This window comes from Phalacrocorax aristotelis, chromosome 4 (genome assembly GCF_949628215.1).
Source record: "Phalacrocorax aristotelis chromosome 4, bGulAri2.1, whole genome shotgun sequence".
Lineage (NCBI taxonomy): Eukaryota > Metazoa > Chordata > Aves > Suliformes > Phalacrocoracidae > Phalacrocorax > Phalacrocorax aristotelis.
In genome coordinates, this window is record NC_134279.1 from 83,015,942 (window position 1) to 83,040,042 (window position 24,101).

General features: G+C 49.8%; 1 protein-coding gene across 7 annotated transcripts in view; it reads left to right on the top strand.

Moving 5' to 3' along the window:
- Positions 1 to 24,101, top strand: part of EXOC6B (exocyst complex component 6B) — a 306,224-nt gene that overhangs the window by 166,071 nt on the left and 116,052 nt on the right. For all 7 annotated transcript variants that reach the window (XM_075092267.1, XM_075092268.1, XM_075092270.1 and 4 more), the window contains 3 exons: positions 20,515 to 20,598; positions 20,761 to 20,807; positions 22,029 to 22,149. In XM_075092267.1, coding sequence (XP_074948368.1) covers positions 20,515 to 20,598; positions 20,761 to 20,807; positions 22,029 to 22,149 — 252 coding nt within the window. The remainder of the gene's footprint in view (positions 1 to 20,514; positions 20,599 to 20,760; positions 20,808 to 22,028; positions 22,150 to 24,101) is intronic.

The window sequence follows — 24,101 nt, forward strand, 5'->3', positions numbered from 1 at the left end:
TTCCAAGGCTCCATCTACCCTGTAATCCTGTATTAGATATGCTTCCTCGCCCCTTCCCCTCCCTCGCCCCCCCTCTCCTCCTTCGCCCCCCCTCGTGTTTTCTGCTCCAGCTCCCTCAGTTACGCCAGTGGGCACTGCTGGCCTTGCTGCAATGAGTAGACACCAGTATCGTTACAGCTGCTCTTTTGCATAACACTTTTAAAGCCTTTTTTATTGCAGCAGGATAACAAGTGACACCGTTCCACTGGGCTGATGCTGGTATTAAATATTCAGGATTTCTTTTTGCTCCTAAGAATAAAGAAATGGCACTCTCAGTGCCGATTCGTAGTGACACGCGAAAGATATTGCAGCATAACACTAGACCCAAATTTGACCCTGGTGAAGCAGATCCAGTTTCTCTTGACTATTCCCAAACTCGGGGGGAGAGCAGAGTCCCGGGAACCCCCCTTAGAAGTGAAGAGTCTTGCCTTGGGCCGCCCTTCGCGGCGCTGCCTCCGGGCTCCGTGCATGGACATCGCTGATGAGCAAACGTAGTCAGCTGTGGGTGGGAGTGAAGGTGTGAGGTACGCTGGCCCCGTCTTACCCTGTGCTGTTAACCGTGTAAGTCATCCGGGGCCTCAGACCCAATCTCAGCAGAGCACGTGTAAGGTGTGGACTCTCTAAGGCTGCTAGAAAAAGAGGCGTTAGGGAGATTCTTCTGCGTGACAACTGTTGAGCTATTCGTGTTAGTGAAGCTGTGTATTTTGTGCATAAATTAACCCCCGGGGAATTATCATGTGCTGACCAGAAACCTCTTTTTTTTTTTTTTTTTTAAAAAAAGGAGAGTGTGTTTGAGGGGGAGGAGAGGGCTGTGAAATAATAAGCCACCATGTTTTATGCATCTCAGAAAATGGCTTGGTGCACAGCTGTGGTTGCTGTTTTCCTGCTATGTATGTTGTTTCTCATCTTAAAGGCCTATATGCAGCGTATCTGGGAAATGATTGCCATCCTGTTTTCAATAAAACCCTTTTTTTATGAAGGGTCTTGAGTTGGCTGGACATTAATTCTCAATCTGTTTACAAATATTTGTGCAGGAAAGGGTGAGCAGTGTTCAGGACGGGCTTATGACGCATATACCCCCTATTTCAGTCCTTTGTTCAGGAAAATGTGGAAACAAGGCAGTTGTACAATGAACAAACGCTGCCTTTGCATTCCTGGAGCGCGGCGCGGGAGCCGCTTGCTGCGGGGCAGCCGTGGTCTCGCAGCGGGAAGATGAGAAGCACGCAGGCGGCCATCCCAACACAGAAAAAAGTGGCTTCAGCTCGGAGATCAACAGGCAGCTTGGGTTGTGTTTTATGAAGGGCGATGGAAAAGCTCTGATAATTGCTGTGTACAAAAGCAGGGGTATGCGCAACACGTTCAGAAGGTGAGCGTTGCCCTCAGAGAGGTTTTCCTTGGCTCTGCTCTCCCGAATCCCTCAGAATGAGAGGTTTGGCTTCTGAGAAAGGTGTCTCATCTCTTTTATCGTTCGAAGCTGGTACCTGGAGGTCTGGGTGACTAATGATCTAGCTTCCTCGCTTTGCGGAGACTTAATCATCTACTCACAGACACTGAGCAACCCGCAAGAGCTGTTATGAGAGCAGGGATTTGTCTTTTGCCTTTAAACCTTCTTTCCTGGTTTTACTACCTGCAGCGTGTCTTGCTCTAGCCATGGTGGTTGTTCAGGGTTGAAATGCCTTGGAATCCTTCAGGATGAAAAATTGTAAGGAATGACGTAGTCTAAGCTGCTGCTGGATAGGAAGCCTCATGATATTTTTATGTATAGACCCTCTAACTAAACCGGTGCCCATCGACCCGTATGGGTGGCCACGTGTATATCCGTTATTGCCCTCTAGGGAAGCTACTGTTGTGTCCGTCTTCACAGCGTCACAGGTTGGAGGGGACCTCTGGATGTTACCGTGTCCAGCTCCCCACAGAAGCAGGGTCAGATAGGCTGGGCTTGCTCAGCACCGTGTCCAGTTGGGATGGAAGCTCCACAGCTTCTCTGGGCAGCCTGCCCCAGTGTTTCATCACCCTCACAGTAATAAGGTTTTTTCCTACGTTCAGTGGAAATTCCTGTATTCCAGTTCATCCTGTGACCAGGCACCACTGGGAAGGGTCTGGCTCTGCCTTCCTTACGTCCCCCATCAGGTGCTTGTAGATGTTGAGAGGGTCCATGTGGGCCTTCTCCAGGCTGAGCAGTTCCAGGTCTCTCGATGTATGTCACAAGCTCCCATCCCTTAAGATCTTGGTGGCCCTTTGCTGGGCTTGCTCCAGTGATGTCTGTCTCTTGCTCTGGTGAGCCCAGAGCAGGACCCAGCTGTGTCTTGCCAGTGCTGAGTAGAGAGGATCACCTCCCTCGACCTGCTGCCAGTGCTCTGCCAAACACGGCCCGGGAGTCTGCTGGCCTCCATTGCTCCAGGGGCACACTGCTGGCTCACGGTCAGCTTGGTGTCCAGCAGGACCCCCGCGTCCTTCCCTGCCAAGCTGCTTCCCAGCTGGTCGCCCCCAGCACGTACTGGTGCCTGGGAGCGTTCCAGTTGAACCAGCGTGCCCTGGCAGCCCAGGGGGCCAGCCGTGCCCTGGGGGGCACCGAGCCCCGCATCGCAGCCAGGCGAGGGGGGGGATTGTCCCACTCTGCCCCGCGCTGGGGCGGCCTCACCCCGAGTGCTGTGGGCAGCGTTGGGCGCCGCAGGACATTGAGGGTATAAAGCTACAGGAGAGTGTCCAGGGGAGGCCACGGGGCTGGGGAAGGGTTTAGAGGGGAAACCGTACGAGGAGCGGCTGGAGTCCCTGGGTTGCTCAGTCTGGAGCAGAGGAGGCCGAGGGCAGCCCTCATGGCGCTCTGCAGCTCCCGCCCGAGGGGAGGAGGAGGGGCAGGGCTGGTCTCTGCTCTCTGGTGACCAACGCCAGGCCCCGAGGGAATGGCAGGGAGATGTGCCAGGGGAGGGTGAGGCTGGGCATTAGGAGAAGGTCCTTCCCCCAGAGGGTGGTGGAGCCCTGGAACAGGCTCCCCAGGGAGGCATCACGGCACCAGCCTGGCGATGTTCCAGAAGCACTTGGACAAGGCCCTCAGAGCCATGGTGTGAATTTGGGGTGTCCTGTGCAGGGACGGGAGCTGGGCTCGATGGGCCTTGTGGGTCCCTCCCAGCTCAGGGCATTCTGTGATTCTGTGAAGTTCATGAGGTTCCTGTTGAGCTCCTTTCTCAGCCTGCCCAGGCCGCTCCGAGTGGTGGCACACCCCTCCGGTCTGCTGGTCGCTCCTTCCAGTTTTATCATCTGCATTTTCAGGGAGTAGAGGCATCAAAGGCAGATCTCACCCAGCAGAGCTCTGCGGGTGATGGGCAGGAGGAAGGAGAACTCCTGTTCTGCTCAAATGAGCCGAGTGTTGGTGCTTGTGCTTACGTCTCTGTGTAACGCAGCTATTTCACTGCCTGGTCAGTTTGGCTTCTTGACTTAACTCTTTTCTGTAAACCCATAATTATTACATACGTGTTGGTTTAGGTGGGCAGAGCTGAGAGCTGGTCAAACGAGAGGTCATGCTGGTCCGCTTCTGGTGGGGAGTAGAAGGTACAGCATCCCATGTGCCTGTTTGAATTCAGATTGTGTGGATCACTGCCTTAAAAAGGGACAAAAACTAGTTGTCAAACGTGGAAGTGGGCTGCTAGGACACGACTTCTTTCCCAGTACGGAGGGTGTAGCTAATACTGGATGTGCTGTTCCTCTGCAGCGCTTGGAACAGGAGGTCTGTTTATTACTTTGTTTTCATTTCTCCGTGCTCCCTGACCATTCCCCCACGATCTGTGATGGAAGAACAGAAAAACTAAATATGCAAATGTAATTTTCCAACCCAAACGTTTTATAGCAGAGTCTTAGGAGCGAGCTGCATTTTTCTGCTCGAACGAGGTGTGCGGGGCGGGTGCTTTTCTGCTCCTTCCTGAGCGTGTGCTTGAACTGAAATCATCTCATGGTACAGAACTGTCTCCTCGTGAAAATATCTGACTTGGGGACTTTTTTTCCCCTGTGTGTCTCTGCAGTTAATGCAGACCCTCTCTGTCGGTGATTATTAGCTCTCTGGTAGGAGACATATGGCTTAAAACACGCAATACTAAGCAGGGGGTAAAAAAATGGGTGAGATTTGTTGCACGTTGCATTCTCAGTACATTTTGCCTCCTGTCCTTCCACCTTCCTCTTCCCTTGGCTCCTTTGCCTCCCTCCAGACCCGTCCTTCATCTTCCTCAAGGACTCATTCTGCACTCTTCTTAAATTGAGGGATTATTTTTTCCCCTCTTAATTGATGGGAGCCCTGACAAGAGCTGATTAACTGTTGGGGATGCATCCTTCCTTGCAAAGCTTGTGACCGACTTCCACCGCTTCCTTCCTTCCTCGAGGCCGGAGCGCGAGCTTTCTTCTACAAGCAGACAGTTGCCTCCCAGAGGTTTTATGCACGGTGGCCTCGCATGGAAGACCCTGTGGGCTTGTCCTGAATATATTTTTTTCCCTGGCAGCTCATTCATTATAAAGTTTTAATGAATTTTAAATATATAATGAAAAGAGCACGTGGTTAGAAACCGTCTCCGCTCATTTTACACTGGGAAGTGTTGGGTTGTGCTTTCCTTTGCAGAGGGGGTGGATTGAAAGCAAGTGGAGGAGAAAGGCACGTCCCCATGCGCTTAACCTTGCAGGTCACCTGGAACGGGAGGAGATCGCCAAAAATGCAACCTGAAAATGTTTAGCCGCTGCTGTTTATAATGAGGAAATATCTGTCTACATCATCGCTTTGTAACTTTTCAAAAGTATGACTTAAAAAGGAGCGGGGGGGTTGGAGAGGGAGCAGCGCCGCTGTATTTTCCAGAATGAGAAACACAGGCTACTTGTTCAGTCAATTCAGTTTAGGTCAAATGTAGTTATGAAAAACAGATGATTGCTGGTGATCAAGCTGTACTTTGACAAATATCCCATTGTTTGAGCGTGCAGTGATTTCTTCAGAGCGTTACCCAGTGCGGGGCTTGGAGATTGCCTTCCTCCAGCTCAGAGCTTGTCAGCGGCGCGGGGCTGGGTGCTCCAGACCCAAGGGCTTGGCTCCGTAGGAGGAGGGGATTGCACAGAAAGAAAGGCTCACTGCAAAATGGGTGAAGTTTCCACTCTAGCTGTTAAAATAGGAGCTCACTTGGGGCTCTCAGGAATGATGCTTCCTATGTGCACGTTGTACCCTGTGCAGCAGAGCAAAGGTTTGTTTGGGGATGCTTTTATTCGAGAGAACCTCCTTAATATTAATGTGTCTCAGCCCTGCGTCGCTTTGAGTTATTATATATTCTTTTATGGTTTCCCTTAGAAAAAATTCACCCATGTATTACATCTGGGAGGTGAGGGAGCTGTTATTCACGTTGCAGAGACAGGGCTAGCTGAAGCCGAGATAAACGTCCCTGTGTGAGTCCGGCCGAGGGGAGAGCTGAGCCCTGCTCTGACGTTTGCAGGGTCTTGTGCTCTTCTGCTTCGGAGCTGCTTTGGTGCTTGGTGGAATTGCTCTGTGAGGTGGCTGTCCTTAATCTGACATGTCAAAACGTCTTCTGTTTTGGGTGTGATTTCAAATTTCTGAGCTTGAGGAGCAGTGTGGACAGATGTATGCTGCGTGACTCTGGTTTTATGGGCGATATGAAGGCTGCGAAGTGCCAAGGGAACGTGTAATCCTTTTTAGGATCTTTGTTCTGAAATCAGGATCCCCTTGTCCGTGTATCTGTCAGCCTATGGGATGTGAGGGACTAATTCTGGGTAACTTAAACTTGGACAAGCTTTTCTTTCTGTGCCTCCTGGCATGTCCCACCATGTAAAAGTGTTCATTCTTACCAAAGACCTCATTGCCCAAACCCAGGCAACCCATCACCCCTGACTCAAGGCAGTTTATGACCCAGCACGGACCAGCTTGTGTCCATGGGGCTACTGGGGAGGAGACTGGGTTGATCAGTGTGTGGGCAGGTGGATCCGATGCTCAGGATGTATTTGCAGGTGGCTGGGAGGTCTAAAGGCAGAAGTGAGGTTGATTTAGAAAAGCCTTTTTGTGGTAGGAGAAAAGTATCTCTTGCGTATCTGTCCTTGGAGCGGTGGCAGGAAATATTCCATTAGACGCCGGGAAGACCAAAGCGGTGTATTTGTGTATGGTCCCGGTCATTGGCATAACTACGAAACGTACGCTGTTACTTGATGTATTTTGTCATCTGCAAACAAAAGCAAAGCTATTAAAAATAGGGAAGAAAGGTTTGTGTTTGACTTCTGCGCGGTGTCGCTGGTCTTCGGGGTTCGAACACGCGTTGGATCTTCTGTTGCACTGCTACCACTCAGAGATAAACTTCTGACTATTAATCACGGGAGAAGATTAGACTTTCCAACAAATCTTAATTTGTGCATGTTACTTTCTACTCCTTTGGAGCAGCGCTAACTCCGAGGAACTGTGAAAGCTCGAGCTGTCATCTCAGAAAAGTTTAATGTCCTTCTCGCCTTTTACAGCTCGGCGTGCTCTGTGCTTCACTTCATTTGTCAGGCACAGCAACTCCACATTTGGAGTACTTCTTCTTTCTAGCTATGAAAAAGTAAAAATTTTAAGATCAGAAAAGGCCCCCAAGGGAAATATTTTGAAGTATTTGAGTCTTTCTTTATGTTCCTTCTGGGTGAGCATAGCTCTTTTTAATATCGAGAATTGATTTGATAAATTCAAACCCACTGTTTTAAAAGCTTGCCCATGTGTTCGGTGCTTACCCAAGCAAAGCAACTCTCTCTAACTAGGACAAGGTGATGTTAAATCGCGTGTTGGACTGGGGCAGGAGTCTTTTGCTTGGTCTAGTTGAAGGAAGAGCTGTGGTACCTGGTGCTGGCTAAGCAGAATAACAAAACAAACGATACTTGGGTAGCAGAGACTGAAAGCCTTGCGCTCCCTAGCTCTCATTAAATGCACCCAGCAGCTCCGAACCGATGACTGAGCAGTAGTGAATACACTAAATTTTTCTACTGCTATTAAACAGAAAAGAAAACACATTTCTAGTTAACATATAAACCTATTAAAATGTGATTGAAGCGGAATTCGCGTCCTGGATTACTTGGAAGATTTCCCGTGGCTACTTGTTTGTCGCATTAGGAGAACTTGCTTCGCCCTGAAAACCCCTGCGTGTCGCTCAAGCCCCCGTGTTCAGCTCGTGCAGCTCCTTCCCTGCGTGCAGACGCGTCCCGTGCAGCTGAGATGCCTTGGCCTGCGCAAACGGTAAACGAGAGCACAACTGTGGAGGGTTGGAATTAACAGAGTCACCTGGTAAAGGCATTTGAGGATTTTAGATAAAAAGGACAATCCTGTTGCACCCGTAAGGGTGAGGAGCATTTCCGTCTGCCCCGTCAGCAGTGGTTTGATGTGCCAAAGAGTTTCGCATTCCCTCGGAGAGCTTCCGTCCTAGTTCTTGCCCAAGAAACTACTTTGTCTCAGGAAACCGAAGGGTCACAGGATCTGTTGTAATTGAAATCTCAAGTTTCTAATTTGAAGCTTCCATCGAGCCTGGGAAAAGAGGCAGGTCTTCGTCTCCCTGTCCTCTCCCCGGCTGCTGCCCACTGCCTCCTTGGCTTCCAAAGCAAGCGATGAGCATCCAAGTGAAAATGCCCTTTCTTCACGGAAGGTTGTCCTTAGCTTGTGTGGAGGTTAAATTCTTAACAGGGGAATAAACTCGAAGGAGGAGGTGCTGTCCCTTCTCCCCGAGACCTGCGATGCTGTGGGAAATGTGCAATGAGTTGCTGAAAGCAAGTTCTCAACACAAGCGTGCTTGAAACCAGGGCTGCTGCTTGTGATTTTGCTTTAAAACTTATTTGCAAGAAAGAATCCGTCTGTTTTGTACGGACATATTTCTTCTCTCTTCTTCAGGGGACTTACTGCAGGGTTTGAGCGTCAGTTCTTCACCCGATCCTTCTCCTCTGCTTGCGTCTGGGAAGGGATGAGGTTTTGGGTGGGCGTAATTCCTTCCAGAACTGCATTTTGCAGCCTGACAGACCCCTGCAAAGGCTCTGCTGGCTGCAGAAATAAACTTTATTAGTGGGAGAGGGAGATCCGTTGCATAGATAGAGGCGAGTTGTTGATGCCTTCTTTGTCCCGTAGCTTTAGGAGGAGGTGTTTTCTGTGTGCTGCATCCAGCCCGTTGAGTGCTTTGAAGATAAGAGCACCTGAGCCCCAGTTCTCCGTGGTTAGCCACGGTGTGGGGGAGGCTTCGGGTGTGCTGATCCTCTGTGCTGCCACGGCAGCCCCCAGATTTGGGGCTTGGTTGCAGGTTTTTGGTGGCTTTTAGCTCCTCTGAGCCACGCAGCAGCATGAGTCACTTGTTCCAGCTTTGTTAGGCAAGAGGGATCTTCCTAAGAAAGGATATGAAATTATAAGCACTGTTTTTCCTAGTTTTTGAAGACTTACATTATGTTCTGATCTCTAACCTCTGTTTTCTCTGAAACTCGGACACAAGGCCTTACGGGCAGTTGAGGTTCACATGGGCGTGGGAAGCCATTGGGCAGATTTGTGGGACAAAACCCATCAAGGGCTATTAAATAAAAAGACTCGGTTTGTGGCTCAGGTCGTCCCTGCGCTGGAAGTTGCTGCAGGCGAAGAAATGATGCTGGAAAAAAGCTGGATTACGTGTTTGCCCTGTTCTTGTGTGTTATTTTTCAGTAACGCCAGGTCTGGTGCTGGCCAGCGTTGGCGGCCGGGCGCCGCGCCCGGGCTCTGCCATCACGTCGCGTTTGCACGCGCGTGTTAGGAAAGCTGGTTGTTCCTGCTGGTTAAATTCAGGTTTTATTTAGTTACCTCTAACACGGCCTGAGCCCCGCGCGGGCAGGATGCGGGGTGTCTCCTGACAGCTCTTGGGCACTGCTCTACGGCTGCGGGGAAGGCCTCGCGGCTCCGGTCTTGCCAAGGGTTTGAGAGACATGAAATTTTCTGATCTTTTGGGTTTTATTTTTTGTCTGAATGAGGTTAAAATACTTCTTGCTGCTTTGCAGAACAGAGGCTACTGCGTTTTTAAATCTGGGTATTTCTGATTTTTCCCGGTTGTACCGCTGTAGGTAAACATGAAGGGGGTGAAAGAGCTTGTGGCATTTGAAAAAGTGTTTCTTTCCTGGACTGAGCAATGGAAGGGCACTTTGTTCTCATTTTCCTGCTTTTCCCCCCCCTGCATTTACAAGGATTAGAAATACCTGCTTATTTATTTTCAATGAAAGCTTAGATAGCTACGCAGCACTCTCGATTCCACCTTCTGAAGCTGATGCAAAGCATTTGTTAGGTTGGGATCTCGAGAGCAGAGCTGCGGCAGACACGGCTTGTGTTTGACTTTGAGAGAGGAGAAGCGGAGGTGTGAGCTAGCCAACCCTTTCACCAAGCTGAAGAGGCAATTCTGTGCTGGCAGTTTTAGTTGCTCTGAGCTTTCTTTTTTTCCTTTAAGTCTTTAATTCTTCATTTTTTCATCACGTAGCCCATGGCAGTTTTCTGTCTCTTCACTGATGGCTTCGCACCGCAAGGAGGTGGGAACCCCGATTGTGGCCACAGCAGAGTTATTTGGTGCTCTGCTTCTGGTCCCCACCTGCCTCCAGTTGTTTTTGTGTTGACCCCTTCGAGCAGAGGGGGAAAATGGTGGGGTTTTTCTGTTCTCTACAGCCCCAGCTAACCAGGAGCATGGGCTAGGGAGCTGGTGAGCACCAGGATCTGGTTCTCTTCTACCTGCTTCTCAATTCCTAGGTCTCACTCCCCTCTATATCACACAAGCCATAAAAATTTCACATTTCTCACCAAGTTGTGATTTCTTCCTACGGGGAAAACTGGAGCATCTATAAAAAGGGACTGATGTGGGAAGAAGTTGGCTTCTGGTCCAGATGGAGCGAGGCGATGCTCGTCTCCGACTTCTCATCCGTCGGATTCAGCCGAGCGTGTTGCATCCCCGCGAGCCGCCAGGTTCTTCTGGGCTGGAAACCCCTCCTTTCGCTAGCATGGCCCCACCGTTCGTCACCCTGGGTCAGAGGTTGCGAAAAGCAGTAGTCAATTAAAGCTTTATTAGATGTAGTTAGTAATGCTCTGAAAGGAGCCAGCCAAGCTAAGGCCTCTAATAAAGGCCCTTTGTTAATGTATTTAATAAATTAACACTCAGCTGTGGCGGGGAGGGCGGGAGGCGATTACAAAAGCCAGGCTCGTTAATCAGCGTGTTTACCCTCTTCAAACGCCCCGGCCGTGCGGCTCCCTAATCTTTACCCACCAGATCTGTTGGGAGCTGTGCGGGCAGCTGCCGGCCCGGGGACGGGAAGCGCCTCCGCGGGTCACGCCTGGGCCACGGCGCCGAGGACGCGCCAAGACAAACACGGCTCACGAGGGCCATCACGCTAATCGCCGGAGCGGGGACGGTCCTTCGCGGGTACCCGTCATGGGCGTGGGGGGATGCCGAGGCAGCTGGGGTCCCCAAAGCACTGCGACTTGTCTCATCCCTACCCTGCTCATCTTCAGATTTTATTATTTCATTTTAACGCAACCTCCTGCACGCCGCGCTGGATGTGCTGCCGGGCTTGAACATTAGAGGGCATCTCTTCCTCACGCTTCTTTAGTCTCTATTTTTTTTTTTTTTGGTGTGTTTTGTTTTAGTGCAGCTTAATCTATAGGGCCGTCTTTAAAAAGCAAATAGAGCATTTGACCTGCTGTGCAAATTAGCCATATGGTGAAGTGTAATATCCCGCTGACCCTCATTACCGTGCAGTATGAAAAGCTCTCCCCTTTTCACATGCAAGCATATTAAAGTGGCCTTTTCAGCGTTTTCTTCCATATAAAACTGTCTTCACTCCCGTGGCCAAGCAGTTAAAAGGGAACTCCAGCTGCAGCCAGGAGGGTGAAATTAAAGGCTTTACCCTCGTCTAAATGGAAAATAGATATTGCTTCCTATAGACAGGGCTGGGGAACAATGCTGCGCTGCCGGCTCCGGCAGTGGGACGGGGGGTAATGGCCTTATTTTCTGGAAAGAAGGAGCCCGGCTCCTTTGAGAGAGGAGCTGTTGGGCATCCACCTTGGAGGAAGGGGGAAAAAGGGGGAAATCTTACCTATTTCCTTCTATAGTTAACTATTTCATGGCCAAGCCGGTGGGAAGCAGGGAGAAGCTGTGTCAGGACCTGGCACAGGACGCAAAGTTTTCCCTAGCACAAGCGGTGGCTCTTGTACCGCTTTGCCTCAGAGCTAAAGAAAAGCCACGTGCATCTTTACCCTCTGGCTCTAAAACCAATTCTCTGGTGTATTGATGGCCATATATTCCTTGTTTGCCTGACTGGGGCCGTCTGGGAGCTCACCTGGGCTCCGGGTGCCCTGCCTGGGGGGATCAGGAGGGCATTTCTCGCCCATCTTCTCCATCCCTGCGGATGGAGGTGGCACCACCAGCTTCTGCCCACCACGTCGGACTAGTTGGTGGAGCAGGAGGGAGGTAACTATCTGTTGGAACCAGACTTCAAGCTTTGCTTTCGTCTTGCTTTTGCTTTGTAAATTTTTTTTTGCTTTCAAACTTTGCTTTAAATTAACTTCCCAAACAAACAATGGGAGAGAGGGAAGGGAGGGCTGGAGCTCCTACAGACCCTTCTGGGTGGGCTTTCTGCTCTTGTGGCTCTCGCTAGTTCTCAGAGTTTCTTTCAACTGACTAGCCTGTGACTTTGGTACTATGGGATCTCTGGAGCGCTCCGTTCCTTTGCACGGCCTTCCATCGTGCTCCTTGGCCCTTCTCCCTCTTCGCTAGGTCTCAGTTACTGTTTTTAAGCGCTTGAGCACAGGTCCAGTAAGTCGGGCGGTTCCTATCAGCGCACCATTGTTGGACACAAGCCCTGAAGCATCTGGAAAATGAAATTCACTTTGAAACTTGGGATTTACCAATTTAAAGAAGAAATGGGTGACGATCTTCCATCTGGTGTACTGGTTGGAGTCAGGGTTAGGTGAAACAGAGATCAAATCCTGCCTGGGCTGAGCTGGTAGGAAGGAGTTGGCTCCAAGCCTGTGCCCGTGGCCCTTTAATTTGCAGGAAGCGATGCTCAGTGCAGTGAGACACCGGCCAGCAGAGCCGCACAGAAAATCAGCCCAGCCAGGATGGCGGAGACACCCCTGCCGAGGACAAGGTGGGGCTGTGGGCGCTCTCCGCTCGCCACTGCTCGTTCAGCCGTGCAGGACACGTGGGGATGAGCGCGGCCGCCGGTGAGCGTGCACAGCTCTGCAACCCTCCGAGGGAGAGGCTCACCTCAAAAGCGGCGCTTGCCGTACCGCTGCTCTCTCTTCCCCCCACGCAGTTTTCTGGTTCGCTTTATCTTTTTGTTTTCAGTATCGAGGTGGTGTTTACAGTCAACAAGCGGTTCCACAGGGCTGAGCAAGAGCCTCCTTTTTGATCCTGATTCAGCAAAGCGCTTACACGCTCGGTGCTGAGCACCTGCACGTGTACCCGTGTGCCTCCGTGATGTTATTTGGGAATATTTATGTTTTTAAAGTTAAGCATCTGCTTCAGAGTCAGACTTCTTTGTGTTTTATTAGTGGCTACTGATGTTCTCTTGTCTTGGTAGATCTTCAGGGCATGTTAAACTTATTTTCCAAGCTCATTTTCTTGCAACTTATTTCTAACTAAGTGTTCAAGTTCCTGTTGGTTTCTTTACGTGCCGGACGATCATCTCTCCTTAAAACAAACGGCTCCCTTTAAGTAATTTTGGTGTAAAAAGTAGTTATTTGCAGGATTTTAAAACTTCTCTGCTGCTTTTAACAAGGCAGGTCCCATCCAAGGAGCTGCTCTGAGCTGTCGGGGCAGGGGTTGTACGTGTGGGTCTGGTCTGGGGTATGCCCATGAAACTCTGGGGTTACAGCAAGGGAGTACAAGCGGGATCCAGGTTTGACCGCGCGGCTCTTCGGCATTGATACGACGCCAAGTGTTGTTTGGCGCTTGTAGGCAAATGAAAATGAAACACTGTCTGTAGGGGCGGTTTCAGCCAGGTGAGGGGTGACACACCACAGCACTCTTGCTCAGTGACATGAGGGAAAAGGAATATACCGTTGCTTGTTGAAATGAGACCGGGATTGGCTAAACTGTGACTATAACGCCCTCGAAATGGGACTTCTGGCCCCAATTCTGGCCCTTCCTCCTCGCAGAACATGACACATGGGAAATGGCTGGTGAGCAGGACATTTGGAGCCCAGGCTGGGAAATAAGCCACGTGTAATATACCCGAAGACTTCAAAATGTCTGCGTAGACTCTTTGTCAAGCGTGTTTCTCACAGGATAGGGTCATCCAGGTGGGAAGGGACCTCAGGCGGTCTCTGGTCCGACCTCCTGCTCAGAGCAAGTCAGCTGTGAGATCAGACCAGCTTTCCCAGGGCTTTATCCAGTCTGGTCTTGAAAGCTTCCAAGGATGGAGACCTTTAGGGAACTCTTTCTGCTGCCTGACTGTTCTTGTTGTAAAAAACCTTTTTGTTAAAACCAGTCAAAATGCCTCTGTTTCCTTTGTACCTGTACCTTTGTCTCTGCTGCCGGGCACCGCTGTGAGGAGTTGGCCTGGCTTCGTCTGCTGAGTGACCTCCTCGTAGGTATTAGGGTTAGATCCCCAGACACTTTTGGCTACTTTGGCTGCAAGGATGCACTGCTGGCTCGTGTTCAGCTTGCTGTCTGCCAAAACTTTGGGTTCTTATCCACAGGGCTCCCAAAGCAGTGGTCCTCCCTCTGTATTGCTGCAAGGGGTTCAGGGGTTCTTCCTTTTCATGTGTGAGATTTGGCGTTTGTCCCTATTGAATTTCCTCATGTTCGTGTTGGCCGATTCCTTCAGCCTGCCAAGACCCCTCCAGATGGTGGCCTTGCCCTCGAGCTTATTGACTTTTCCCCCAACTTGGTGTCATCTGCAAAGTGGATGAGGCCATGTCCGTTGCTTCCTCCAGGTCATTGATGAAGATGTTAAGTGAGGCAGGTCCCACAACTCCCGTTGTCGTTCTCCACTTGTTACAGGCCTCCACGTAGAGCGTGATCTGTTAGCCCACAATGCTCTGAACCCAACCATCCTACCAGGTGTGGATGGGCACCGGCCAGGTACCCGTCAAGCTGCTCAGCCATCCACACTGATGTCTTAATTTAGGCAGAATGTTTTGGATCTGGGGAGCTCCAGAGTAAATTCCCACATGAACAAGGAGCTGTTAGAAAGCAGACTTTCATGGGTAGATGAATACTGACCTGCTCCTTGGGAAACAGTTGTGCAAGCCCTTGAGATGGGCTGTAGAGTGGAGCTGTGCTTTTGTGAGATGCTGTGTGAGCCTCTTCTCAAGGCAGGAGAATTCCTCAAACGTGCGTCTGAGCATTTTTGTGGACGAAAGTCAAAGGAGGAAGAAGAGCCAGTGAAAGCCAGAGGTAAATTTCAAAGAAGCTCAGGTTGTGCAGTAGTTGTTGCTAATACACTACTAAATCCAGATGGGCCATGGGTTTAAGAGTCTCAGTAAAAAGGAAGAAAGCCAAATTCATCGCTGTTTGCGTAAACCAGAGCTGCAGTGATGCGAACGGTGTGGTCTGTGGATCGGGTGCTACGAAAGCATTCTCCGGTGGATTGGAAACCAGGCTGTTACAAGCGAATTGGGTCTTGTTCTGCTGCTTCTGCGTGTGTGATTAACTGCTGTCCACGTATATGCACTGATCTAAGCGCAACTTGGGTTTATCGAGGCAGGAATCTACGCAGCGTATATTACCGTAGCACGTCACCTTGCTTACTGTCATTGTAATGGCATTTTCATGTAAGAGCTTAGAAGGTCCACTCATTTTTGGGGAATGGACTAAACGACGTGGCGAGCGCGAAGTGTTTGAGGCGGCTCAGCCAGTCGTGTCACCGTGGGAGCGATGGGTGATCGATGGTACGTGTTACCCAGTCGTATGCAGCAAGTAAATTATCATTACGTGAAGTACGCAGGGTGCGCTTCTGCTTCCGGGTAAGCAGAAATTTAGTAATCCAAAATATTGTCATCTACATGTTCTGGATCCAGAAAGTCCCATTTTACTGGGCGTTTTAATTATTTGCTGAGGACAAGAGCAGAATAAAACCTAGAGCATGTTTCTCCCCGTGCAATTCACAACTAGGTTTGCTTTCAGCTCTCTGCCGCTCCCGAATTATGAAACTTTTTTGGTTTTTTTTTTTTTCAGCTGTTGTTTTTGCATTCTTGTGATTATATTCTGTTTTCCCTTATGTGGTGTTTGTCTACGATCTTAATTATCTGCCTCTCATTGCCAACTCTGTGAACTCTGAAGCTAATTTGAGGAGGAAAGTTCTGCCCGGTAATTTTAAAAATATGAGGCATTATTGAGGTTTTTTTCCTGGACCGGTGATTGCAATAAACGTGTAGTTTGGAAGCGTAGCTTTGGATTCTTCCTGCTCACTTCAAGAGATTGAGCATTGGGTGAAACTTATTGTCATTAAAACTGAAGAGATGAATAGGAGAGGGACCCCCCGCCTCCTCGCCCCGCCACGAGTACTTGGTTGCCCCAGGTTCTGGGCTGAGCTCACAAGAAACCCAGAAGGGGCAGGGATGCTGCCTCCGTAACGATACGCGTTAGCAGCATCCTGCTCCTGCGGGCGGTCGGGGGTGGATTTGGAAGTCCGTGAGAGGCTGGGGCTGGGAGTTGCTCCCTCAGTCTTTCCCGGGTGGTCCTCGTTGTGAGACCTGCCACGTGCCACTGGAGCTCTGCGTGTGCACCATGGGTTTGGTTGGAAAAGGAACACGTTGCAGGTGCAAAGCATCTTTACAGAGTAAAATAGCTGCTTTTTGGAGAAAGGAAACGAAAGCAAAAAGTTGGACTGTTTCCCACCGAGGGGACACGGAGAGCAGGGAAGGGGCACGTGCGTGCACAGCTCTGCTCTGAGCTTATGTGCTCGCGTGCAGGTCAGCTCCGGCCTGGTGTTTTTGCTGCAGCATTGGTTGATGAAGGTGTCGTTCCGCCTGGGTGCCGTGCCACGCTGCAACGCTCAGGAGGTTTTAGAGCAAATCTTTTATTCAGCCCAAGTCATATTCCAAGCAGAGGCTGACACCTCCCTGGACCGAGAGGCTGAGCCTGGACAGCCTGCGTGATGCTCTCAAAGTCACTTCTCACGATTCCTTGCGTACAGCATTTAGGTCCCTTTGAAAACGGGAGGTAAGGGCGGGATTGGTTAAATGTGAAAAGCCACCAGGCATGGGGCGGGGAGAGGAGAACAGGGTCCAGGTACAACTACTGCGTGGAGTTTCATATGGGTAGTCTAAAACACAGGGTCTCGCAGTCTGTTCCGGATATCTTTTTGGCGTGCTTTCTTTCTGTTTGGTCGGGGTTTTCCTCCTTTTTTCTTTCCTTTTTACCTAGAGGAAAACGATATTAAACAATAGAGTACAGAGGAGTAGTATTATCTGAAGACCTGGTAAGTTGAATAGTCTTAAATAGGTCAAATGTGGGAAACTGGGTGGTCTGAGCTAAAACTGCCACCAAGGGGAAGAAAGACTTCCTGTTTTTAGGAGAAAATAATACGTGCGCGATGAGAAGATCTGGGGAGATGACGGAGGAATGCACTTAAGAGAAAAGGATTAAATTATGTGCAAGAAAAACATGGATATTATCAAAAGAGATTTTTTTTTGGAGGAGGAGTTTTTCATTGGAGTGGCCTCTCATGAGGGAGTCCCTAATTCTTGGGGCAGTCAAAAAAGACACAAGAAAGAAGATACGGGGAACAGTGCATTGGGAGGGAGATGGGTTTGGTCAGATTGGCAGGTCTCTAGGCCATAAATTTTAGGGAAACCGATAAAATGTGAGTAGGGTCTACATTTTTGGGGGAAAGTTTTCAAAGGTCTTTGCTGTTCCTTCTCTTCTACTACAGTTAGAGCCATTTGTTCGGTTGGAACAAGGAGGACCTGGCTTCCAAACTTTTGAAGCACCCTCTGAGGCCGAAGGGGCTTCCCTCCAAGGTTGAGAGGCAGGCTTATAGTGAATCCTTTGTATGATACCTCCAGCCCAGCTCAGACCACTCTTGCTTCTTGTGTCTGTGGAAAACATTTTTTTTTCCTCTGAAAATGCAATCCAAAGTAGTTTAATTTTCAGAGAATATTATGAAGTTGGTCCAGATGCTTCATCTTCCTCAAAGCCATCGGTAAAACAGGGATGGAGACCTGGTTTATGGTTTGTCCCCAGTGACGAAGGAACTGAGTGATGGGGTCGGGGATTTCAGCTCTCGGCCGTGCCGTGGGGAACGCGCGCTTCCCGCTGCCCTGTCCCCCACGATCTGGTGGCTTCTGCCTCTCCCAGCGCTTGATGATCTCCACCATCCTCTGGGTGCTTCTGAGGAGCTGGTGGGGGAGTGGTCACATCAGATGGAGAAGCTTTTTAATGAGGTGAGCGGCGACGGGGTGAGGGCTGTGGTGCCGCAGGGCGGTGGGAGGATGGGCAGAGCTGCGCTGGAAGCGGAGTCGCATATGGGATGGCTTTTGGCCTTTCTTTCCTGAAGCAAAGCATGGTGAGGGTGGGGTGAGCAGGAACGATCTCTTCTCGGAGCTCAGCTGGGGGGATGAGGGAAAGTGATTTCAGCTGAACTGAATTGCTGTGGTGTAATCTTAGCAGAAATCTTCAAAATCTGGTCTTAAAAAGGGCTGATTGGTTTCAGACCAGCCCCCTGCTCATGATGAACTGCTTTCCAAGTTTCCAGTAAGTCTTCGAGGTCACCACAAAATCTTGCCTGCGTAGCTTGGGGAGATGGAGCTTATGTGTGTTCAGTAACGGGGAATTAATTACCCTCCGATCATACGATGTTGCATAAAGCTAAACGTGGTGGCTGGCGTGAGCGACCAACCGCCGCCACGGCTGCGCTGGCGGCTGTGGCTGAACCTCTGTGTGCTCTTGCCTTTGATGGTGCTGTACGTTAATTTATTAAAGAAATGGGGAAAACCCCACCTTCGGTTTTGAATTTGCATCACAAATTCGTCGGTAGCAGTGGGCCGCGCTAAGGTAGCGAGCAGCTCCGCTCAGTCATCTCAGTGATGCCACCAGAGACGAGCTGCTCTCCTGGCCAGGATGGAGATGATCAGGGGGTTTTGTGCCACCTGTGTAGGTTTTGAGAGATGAGGTGCAGCAGGATTTAATAAATACCTTAAGTCAGGCCCCATCAGTGGTGGGGTGGGAGCGGGACAGCCCGTTCTGTCTTGGCTCTCCTGTGGCACCCTCAAAATTGAGAGGAGATGGGTAACACCAGCATCCTGAGAAGCACCAGCTCCCAGGCCTGAGAGAGGAGCTCAAAGCAGGGTCAGAGCTGCCTGTTGTTGGTGCTCTGGAGGAGGCTAACACTTATCACAGAATCACAGAATGCCCTGAGCTGGGAGGGACCCACAAGGACCACCGAGCCCAGCTCCCGTCCCTGCACAGGACACCCCAAATTCACACCATGGCTCTGAGGGCCTTGGCCAAGTGCTTCTGGAACATCGCCAGGCTGGTGCCGTGATGCCTCCCTGGGGAGCCTGTGCCAGGGCTCCACCACCCTCTGGGGGAAGGACCTTCTCCTAATGCCCAGCCTAACCCTCCCCTGGCACATCTCCCTGCCCTTCCCTCGGGTCCTGGCGTTGGTCACCAGAGAGCAGAGACCAGCACCTGCCCCTCCTCCTGCCCTTGGGAGGGAGCTGCAGAGCGCCATGAGGGCTGCCCTCGGCCCCCTCTGCTCCAGGCTGAGCAACCCAAGGGACTTCAGCCACCCCTCGTACGGTTTCTAAGCTTGATAAAAACTGTAATAATCCTCCCTGTTCTGGGTCTAACCTGTAGATCATTGATTTCGGGCTCATGACCCTTCCCTTTCTGGGCAAAACAGCTTTTGAGAGCACTGAGAAGACATACGACGTGGAAATGCTTGTTCCCAGATAGTTTCTGTTTCTGAAAAGCTTTCATAAAATGTCAGATTACTGGTAGGTTCCAGCTGATGCAGGATTACAGGAGAAAGACTTGGGTTTGTACCCAATCCCAGTTTGTCCCTTGCCGAGGTATGGGCATTGGTTGGGTGGACGTGCCCGGCATGGGTCAGGAGGTGCTCATCCTGTGTACCCCTGCTATTCAGCTAGGATAAAAAGTATAATTCAGAGACAAAATCCGCAGTATAAATCTGGATGATCTTTGCAATGCTTCTGCATGGTCGCTAGAAGGTTTTTCAGATTAATTTCAGCCCTGTCGGGAAGGGCCGCACTGGGTGGGAATGCTCCTGGGCACATCCGTAAGGCTGAATTTTGCCTTGAGCCTTGAGCTCCAGATCGTAGAAGACAAGGAGCAAATCAGGCTACGGCTCCTCGGGGGTCGTAAGACATTTCGTAAGACCCCTTCAGTCAAGGGCATCCTAAGGCAGCCTGCTTGTATAATGCCCCGGTAGCTGGAGAATCATTAAATTAGCATCAGGTTTGTCTTTTAATTAATTCAGCTTTTTGTAGCAGAGAAGGTTGATGGCTGGTGCCTTGCTCAGGTGAGATTTGTTGTTGCGTGTTGTTTGTTTTGTGAATTCCAAATGAGACTTTTTCTTCTTCTTCTTCTTTTTTTGGCTCAGAACAGTTCAAAGCAAGACCATGTCCCTTCTCTGAAGTGTTTATAATCCAATTTCAGACATAAAACAGCGCGGGTGTGGAGGAGGGAGGAACAGGCAGGGATAAAACGGCAAGGTTTTACATAGCCTAGGGGACCGGGGCAGTAGGCGGATGTCTGAACGCTTCAGCAGGTCGATGGCATTTGAGGATCCTCATGGGTTTGTTGCCTGGGTGGGGATGCTCAGATGTAGCCTGGCTTGGTAAAACAAGCCACCTACAGAAGAAGCCCCCAGAGGAGCGGTTCAGGTCCCCGCCGCAGCGCCCGGCGTGGGTGGGCGATGCCCATGGAGGGGAGCTCGGCTCTTCGGCTTGCAGGACTAACCGGCTCCTCTGGAGGCTCAGGCCCATGGTAAAGTTGGGAAAGAATGAGCTCAAAAACCTGTTTTGTTTTTCCCAGCTGTATAGGCAGGTCTCATAAGTTGCTATACCCCCCACAAGCACGTGTTTCTTGAATTCCCTGATGTTTGTGGCTTTGCATCACTCTACCCATGAAGCAGTGGAAGAATTTCTGGCATTGTTTGTCCCCTCTTTTGCTAACACTAGAACTTGATTGTTTCACTGTCCCCACGATAAGCAAATCTAATGTGTGTCCGTGTTGTGGTCCGGTAGAGAAGCTGGTTGCACACCTCCATATACCACATCTGCGTGGCGATACTGGAAAATAGGTAGAGTTCATCGGATGCTCTTACACCTGAACAGCTGATTTATTTTTTTTTTTACTTGGTATTTAGAGTAAAACTCTTTGTTGTCTGATGTTTGGATTGAATTTTGCAGGCGAGCGTCGCACCGATACGCTGGAAGAACGAGATTTGCCCTTTAAATGCGGTATAGTGCAAGTTAACGGTTAATGCGAACCATTACAATTACTTGAATTAATCTCTTCTGTTTTCCAGGGTGCCCGAGAAACCTTTGAGAGCTACTACAGGAAGCAGAGAAGAAAACAAGCCAGATTGGTCCTGCAGCCGCCTTCAAACATGGTACGACCGTCCCCTGCTTGCAGCGCCCAAACTTGCTCTGCCCAGCAAAGGAGCGGAGGGTTATCTCTAGGCGTGTTGCTGCCGGTGGGCGGTGTCTTATTAATTTCCAATTGCTCTTGGTCACCTTGGTTTTAATCTTTGCTCACGTCTTCTTTGTTGCAGCACGAAACTTTAGATGGCTACAGGAAGTATTTTAATCAAATTGTAGGGTAGGTGTTCTTTTTATATACCTTCTCGCTAAATATGCGTGCGCTGTGTTGTCGTGGAGCCCAGAAATGAAAGGGAGAGGAAGGAATGTTGATCTTTCTGAGGGTCCTTTAAAGGGAGCCAAAACAGGGGGGTGGGGTAGGGTGGGGAAGGTGGTTTGGGCTTTTTAAAGTGTTTTAGGGTGTATTTTATAGCACCCGTGAACTTCGCTGTGTCACTGGTGGGAGCGTGGAGGAACCTGCCGGCTCTTGTACCGGCAAGCGCAGTTCTGGGAATTTGAGGATAAATAATCTCTCTGGACTATGTGCATCTACTTGCCCCACTAATGAGATGAGTAGGCCCTCTGCCTTAATTATTCTTTAGTATTTGGTAATTATTCTTTGATTATTTTCCTGGTAGAGGAGGTGATTCTCAAGCCTCTGTTCCTGTGAGCTGCTTGTTATTGCACTCAGATTTGACAAGAGCCTTCCAAAACCAGCCGAGCTCTAAGAGGAGGCAACCTAAGACGGCTAATCTAGCAAAGATAGGCTATGATGTTGAAATTTCTTCAGCTAATGATCATCATTTCAACATCTAATTGCAACCATTGCAAATGCAGTGTTTGCTGCTCACCCTCTCAGGCAGCTCCGTGCTCCTGGGCTGAGTTTCCCTGACAAAACACAGCTGAGATTTTGCGCGTTGCTGTTCAAAACGCACGGTGCCGCGCTCGGTCCCTGAAAAATACCCTTTCCTTTTTGGCCAGTACGTTTGATAACTGGAGATTGGAGTGAACTGATTGCCTTTATATGGTTGTGAACGTGTGGCGTATCCAGGTGCGAGAGAGTATTTTCCCCTGCCGTTAACCAATTGTAAGGCAATTGCTGCTGGCTGGAGTGGAGTTTAATCACTGGTTCTTGTTGAGATAATGGGGTGGAGAACTTAGAGAGGGGAAATTCTGCCTTTGTGTATACACAGAGTGGCCTCACTAGGAGCAACTGTGTTTTGGCTGGCTTCTGTAATACAGTGAAACATCGTTTGAAATACTGCGATGTTAAAAATAGGTGAATAAAGTGTTCAGCGCTGGCTGTATTTGATACAGATACCATTGCAAATCTGAGCTGGCTCTGGAGATTTGTGGAGGTGCGGATGCCGCTTCATCCCTCGCGGGCGGCGTTTGCAGATCTCTTCTGATGTCTCGAAACCTGTGACTTCTGATAACGGCCCCATTTTCTCCTCTCTGTTAGGTTTTTTGTAGTTGAAGATCACATTTTGCATACGACGCAGGGCTTGGTAAATAGAGCCTATATTGATGAGCTGTGGGAGATGGCGTTGTCAAAAACCATTGCAGCACTAAGAACACATTCAGTAAGTAAAAGCCCCGGGTCGCTCAACTGTTGCTTGAGTATGACTTGACACGCTGGAAATACTGGCTTTTACAGTAGGATTCTTTGTTTTGCCTCTTTTCCAATGACTTTGTTTAAAACAGTAACATGAAGATAAACTGCTATTTCCCCAAAAGCTTTCTCCAGCCTTTTTTTCCCCCTCCTCTCGATGCACCGCATTTCCCTGTGCCGAACTCTCACTATTTTGGGGGACTGGGAAGAAGAAAACAGTGATTTGATATTTTTCCCATTACTTCGCCGATCACTTTTGAAAAGCACCAGCAGAGGGAGTCGGTTTGTCCCAGAAAACTGGGGAAAAAAGCGTCGATTTGGCTCACTGAAGTATGACCCTGTTTGCTATTCCCTTAAAGCTCATGGCAGCGAACGGGCTGCTATCAAACTGCAAATAACTTGTGCATGAAGAGACGCTAAATAGAATTCTTATTCTTTAATATGGAAAGAAGTTTGGAAAAATTGCTTATCGCTTCGGTGTTCCTCTCCTTGAGCAAAAACCCCAAAGCCAATTGCAAAAAATGTACAATTTTCTTCCAGTTTTGCATGACCTGGTGTCACGTTGTACTGGTTCAGCTGGGAGCACTGGAGTTCTCTGAAAACCCTATTGGTTAACAGGATGAAAAAAATTGTATTTGACCATAAAAGGCAAAGCATTAATGACTTTCCACAAGTCCGTTTTCAAACCGTTGGGCCGTTTTCTCCAGGAAGAAGTATTAAATCCCTGAAATCCCACTGCTGCTCCTGGAAGGCAGCGCCATCCGAAAGCACGAGGATGCTGCCGGGTCGTGTCGGTGCAGGCCTGCAGCTGACGTGGCGTGACACGCACGTCGTGGTACCAAGCGATAACGGTGTCGTTGCTCTTTGCGGAGAAAACCCTAAAATTTCTGCGAGGAGACACAATATGCTGCTTCCTCCGCACCAGGCCGAGTTCTGCATTTACGCGCCCCCAACTTCAGCTTAGCGTGGTCGCCCATGGGTAGCGTTGCTGAAGAGCTGCCTGGCTTTACCTGTGCGGGTGGGGATAATCCAGGTGATGGACCTGGAGCTTGTTGGGTTGAGGGACCACAGGGGCTTCCCGGGGCGCTCTGGCTCCGTCCGGCACGGCGGTTGTGTTGGCTGGAAAGCTGCCTCCTTCCACTTACAAGCTTCTGTGTTACAGAAGGGGATGAACAGAGAGATGTGCACCCCGCTAGGTTGTAAACCTGTGTTTATTTTCTTTTTAAGTGGGGTTTTCTGCTGAGGGAAAGCCGTGAGAGCAAGCCAGGTACAAACACGGTGTTTCTCAATTCTACCAGCTTTGTTGCCATGGCAAGTTGTTTCAAGCGATGCCAAACTTAATGCGCGAAGTAGCTGCCGGGCGAGATTGGTTGGTTTTTTTTTCCGGTAACCATGAAATGTTACATGATTTCTCAACGCTGTTGCTGTGGCCATCGCTGTCATCTCTAAGCACTGCTCAGCCTCCAGCTCCCGTACAGACCGGTGCCGTCCGTCCCATATTGCCGTTGAGACTTCATGGAGGGCTCTCATGTCAGCGAGCCTGTTTCGGTTCTTCCCGTTCAGCCGAACTTATGCCTGGATTTTCTTCCTTGCTGCAGACGGGGACATCTTTTATCACTTCTGATAGCTTTAGGGCATTATCTTTCTTTCTGACTTTCTTTTTTGGACAGTGAAATGGAAAATGTGTCTCTTCCAGTCTTTCACGTTGATTAATGGAGTCATTCCTCCTTGTGTTTCCAGTGAGCTTTAAATCTGTTTCTCCTTCCAGCTTATGATCACTGATTCTATATTTGGTAAGAGTCTGTCTGAAACTTTACGTATTTCAGCGCAGGGCGGTTGTCTGCTGTGTCCAGCGAGCACACGGAGCCCCTGGGTAACACAGGGTGGCTCTGGGGCGCCGACCAGCCCTGTCGCTGGGCTGAC